The following is a 4,460-nucleotide window of genomic DNA, read 5'->3' on the forward strand; positions in this document are numbered from 1 at the left end:
AATGACTCATTCTCTTGTGCCTGGCTATGTAAGGAAAATAATGACTACCCAGTCTGAGAAATTGTTGAGAAGAACCGGTGAACACAGCTGTGTAGTCCAAAGTTTGTCTAAGCAAAGCTGAGATCTCATTGTAAATTCCAGAATTGCACAGTGAGACTTTTTCACTAAAATTTCATGTCTCAGTTTAAGAATGAAAAACTGGTGAGGTCATCCATGGTAAATCCTTCTTCATCAAGTTAGAATTCTAGATAATTATACATGAAATTATGCATTGATGGTCATGTTTTAGGTACAGAAAGTCTGGAGACACATACTCTTGCTATTATGAAATAATGACCGGGGCATATAAGCATTTATGTTTGTTGTAATTTTGACATCTAACTTTCTGTTCCTTTATATCTTATTGCTGTAAGTCCTCTGAATTCTAAACAGCTTCCATGGAGAACACCACAGAAGTGACCCAGTTCATCCTCCTAGGACTGACCAAATCCACAAAACTACGAATCCCACTTGTAATGGTCTTCATTCTTATATATTCTGTAAATGTCTTCGGGAACCTGGGGATGATCCTGTTGATTCTGTTGGACTCCCGTCTCCACAAGCCCATGTACTTCTTCCTCAGTAACCTGTCTCTGATAGACCTCTGTTACTCTACAGATGTCACAGCTACAGTCATAGCTGGGTTGTTCATAGGAGACCTGGTCATCTCCTACAATGCATGTGCTGCTCAGATGTTCATTTTTGGAGCCTTTACCACTGGGGAACTTTTCCTCTTGGCTGCAATGGCCTATGACCGCTATGCAGCTGTGTGCAAACCCCTGCATTACACCACCATCATGCCCACAGGTGTGTGTGCATGTCTGGCTATAGTCTGCTATGCTGGTGGTTTCCTGAATGCCTGCATCCATATTGGGGAAACATTCAGTCTCACATTCTGCAGTTCCAATAAGGTCCATCACTTTTTCTGTGATATTCCAGCAGTCATGTCTCTCTCGTGCTCTGATAAGCATGTTGCTGAGATGGTTCTTGTTTATGTAGACATCTTCATTATATGTTGTCCTCTTTTGGTTATCTTTGTATCGTACATGTTCATTTTCATTGCAATCTATAGGATGCGCTCAACTGCAGGCTATCAGAAGGCTCTGTCCACCTGTGCTTCTCACCTCACTGCTATCACCATCTTCTTTGGGCCGATCATCTTTATGTACTTACAGCCCAGCTCCAGCCATTCCATGGACAAAGACAAAATGTCATCTGTGTTTTATACTATGGTCATCCCCATGCTGAACCCCATAGTCTACAGCCTGAGGAACCAGGAGGTCAAGAATGCATTCAAGAAGTTGTGTGAGAAGACAAAATTGTGCCTTGGATTGTGACTTTAACATTGTGTGGGGCATAATTAGCCTCCATGCCGCTCCATCTTCTTCATGTACTGACATAATTTACAATACACCTAAATCCTGAAGTGATGCTGTACACATTTCTAAAGCTATTGTCTAGAATGAGGAAAGCTGACAACAATGCATGCCTAGCAGAAGGGCACAAAATAAGGGGAAGCACAAAATGCATGTTTGTACATTTGAAAAATACATATTGAGGATATTTGCCTTATTCCCTTGTTCTGCATGTATTTTCTCTGCCATGGGCACTACAACCACATGGCACATCAAATTAGCAGGAGGTAAATGAGAGTATTATTTTTAACAAAACGAATTGAACTACTAAATTGGGATATTGATATATAAATTATATCACAGTGTGTTTAATTGAAAAATAATCTAGGACTCATAATTTAGGGGGAAAGGGATACATTCATAGTACTCTGTGTTAATTTCATTGGCATATCTTATTGAGAGACTATAGACTTAATATTATACATGAATCACAAATTCTGATTTCTTGAGTCATTTTGTGAGCTTATATTTTCTATTACACCTTTCAAAAGGAAAATAGCCATTACAAATACAAGGAAGAAAAGTATAATCATTTTCAATTTCTTCCTGGATGACTCTTAATTTACACACATTGAAAAAATGCAGTGAAACATTAACAATGTGTTTAAAGACCACAAGTGCTTCTGATGATTACCCTTGCTTATAAAGTTTAATTTAGTTAAGTTTCATTGTATCTTTTCACTCCTCCTGTTTGTTTCTCAGTTCATTCACAATGATTTTTTTCAAAATTTCCTCACAACTCCAAGCAGTGATTATGTCCTTGCGATTTTGTCATTGCTGGCTCCTAATGTGGACTGTGAAGGTTCTGCTTCAATGACATTCTGTCCTAGATGTTGTCTGCAATAGCCATCTTCAGTAAGTTCATCACCCACTACATGGATTGATATTTTGTAAGAAAGTGAGAAAATCATGCTATTTATCACCTTCCACACCACAGACAGCCCATACCTGAAATGCTCAGGTGGTGACCAGTAAACCATTAGGGCACTATCCTGGGCAATTTTAGTGGCCTTCATTGCCCTGTATCAACAGCCTCTATGTGGGATGTCAGGTAAATGACGTACCACCTGGTAGCCAGTTTGGGAAAAGTTGAGAGCCAAAAATCCCAGAAAGGAATACAGGTATCTATTAAGCAACCAAAAAGTGTCTCAAAAAAGACAAGTAAGCCTCTTAAGGTCAGTAAGCCTCTTAAAGTTAACCATGTCCAAATGTGAGTGGATCTACTGAGATCCAGTGTAGGTCATACCAAGATACATACATAGCCCAATGCATACTTGTTAGAGTTATGGATACAAGTGTGAGAGGACCAGCAGTTCACTGCCACAAGGAGACAGCCTACAGTGAAGGGAAAAGCTGGGGATTCCAGGACCCAGGCACATGACTTGTGCCTGGAGGATTATTTGCTGCCAACCCAAGCCTGGAGGAGGCCCTGTGTACTTTGGATAGGATAAGGGCCAAGTGACACACCTACAGGGTTGGGTGGGGACCAGAGGCCACATGTGGAGGTTGCTGTCCACTGGTTCCCAACCAATATGCAAACATTTTTGGACTTAGTAGATATGGGGGCGAGTGTACTCTGTTATACAGGAACCCAGAGAAGTTTCAGACATCTGCTTGTTACACCTGATAACTATGGAGGCAGGTGTGTCAAGGTGACAGCAGTGAGGTGATTCCTGGGGATTTGGCGATTATCCCCAAAGAGTATAAAGTGTATGTGTTGCCAATCTTGGAGACATGCTGTGGGAGGATGTACTATATGGCTTGTGAATGGAAACCACAGGTGGAGAATTTGCCTTAGGATACATGGGTGGAAGGAACTGTTGCACTTGTATGCAAGTGTCCACCCACACAACTGCCAGTCCCGAGGTGAGTGACCAATACTAAACAGTGTCAGTTGCCAGGTGGCCACAGAGAGATTACGGGCACAATGGCAAAATTGGAGAAAGGGGCATTGTGTGTGCTGCCCACAACCTCTATAATTCGCCTGAGTTGCTGGTGAAGAAGCCTGGTGGCTCTTGGCATATAACAGTAAATTCCCAAGGAGAAGAAAGTGGTACTACCCTTGCATGCGGCAATGTCTTCAATGGCTGAATCGATGGGACATCTGAGTCACAAACTGGGCACATAGCACTTGGTAGCTTCCTAGCTAATGATTTCTTTTCCATTACTCCAGCACCAGAGAGTCTAGGTCACTTTGCCTTCACGTGGGAAGTCCTCAGAGACATTCACTGAGTTTTCTCGGGGTCACCTGAAAAGCCCTACACTGTGCCACGGGATGGTGGCAGCTGACTTGGCCCGGTGGAAGAAGCCATCCTTGGTCGCTTGTTCCATTTTGTTGATGACACATTATTGACCAAAGACTGTCTTGCAGATTTGGAAAAAGCTGTACTCTTCTGTGGACACACCTGAAAACGTGTGACCTGGGCTGAGCAGCACTCTGTTACAGTTCCTATTTCTTTTTAAGGTTATGAGTACAACATGCTACACTCCTCATCAAGGGACTTGCAGAATGATATATATATTGTATGGTGAAAAAACCCTGATGAGGTGGAATTTAAGGAAAATGCATAAATCAGGCTAAATTTCACCTTCCACACAACACACGTCACTGAAATGTTCTGTTTCTCACCATTCAGATATCCAGCAAACAACCAAGACCCATACATTGGCAACAATGTCTTGGTGTGTGACTGTGGGCTACTAGCGTGTAAAAGGGGCTAGAGAGTGGACCTCCTGTTCTGCCTCTCTTAGTGCGGAAGTCTCTCCCTTGATCTGTCTGCCTGACTGTGTGTATGGTCCCCTGTCTCATCATGAAAGCTCTGCAAACTCTACCCAAGGCTCCAAATTTTGTGCTCCTCTACAAGAACTGACAGTAAAACTGGCCTGGCCTAAAATGGCTGTGAGACACATGGCCTAACTCTGTAATAGCTCCCTCTACACTAGACTCTACATTCCCAGACGACTAGCAGTGACATGGTCTTCATTATAACATGATCCTTACACTTA

The 4,460-nt window shown here is 42.4% G+C and overlaps 1 protein-coding gene across 1 annotated transcript; it reads left to right on the forward strand.

Annotated features, from left to right (window-relative positions):
- Positions 1–437: 437 nt before the first annotated feature.
- LOC119254346 (olfactory receptor 5B3-like) lies at positions 438–1,376 on the forward strand. Its single transcript, XM_037521455.1, has one exon. The coding sequence runs from the start codon at positions 438–440 to the stop codon at positions 1,374–1,376; it is 939 nt and encodes a 312-aa protein (XP_037377352.1).
- Positions 1,377–4,460: the final 3,084 nt, after the last annotated feature.

Source organism: Talpa occidentalis, unplaced genomic scaffold (genome assembly GCF_014898055.3).
Source record: "Talpa occidentalis isolate TD23 unplaced genomic scaffold, MPIMG_talOcc4v2.1 talOcc4.3, whole genome shotgun sequence".
NCBI lineage: Eukaryota > Metazoa > Chordata > Mammalia > Eulipotyphla > Talpidae > Talpa > Talpa occidentalis.

Coding starts and splice junctions, on each gene's coding strand:
- LOC119254346 (XM_037521455.1), top strand. CDS start 438: ATGGAGAACACCACAGAAGTGACCCAGTTCATCCTCCTAGGACTGACC.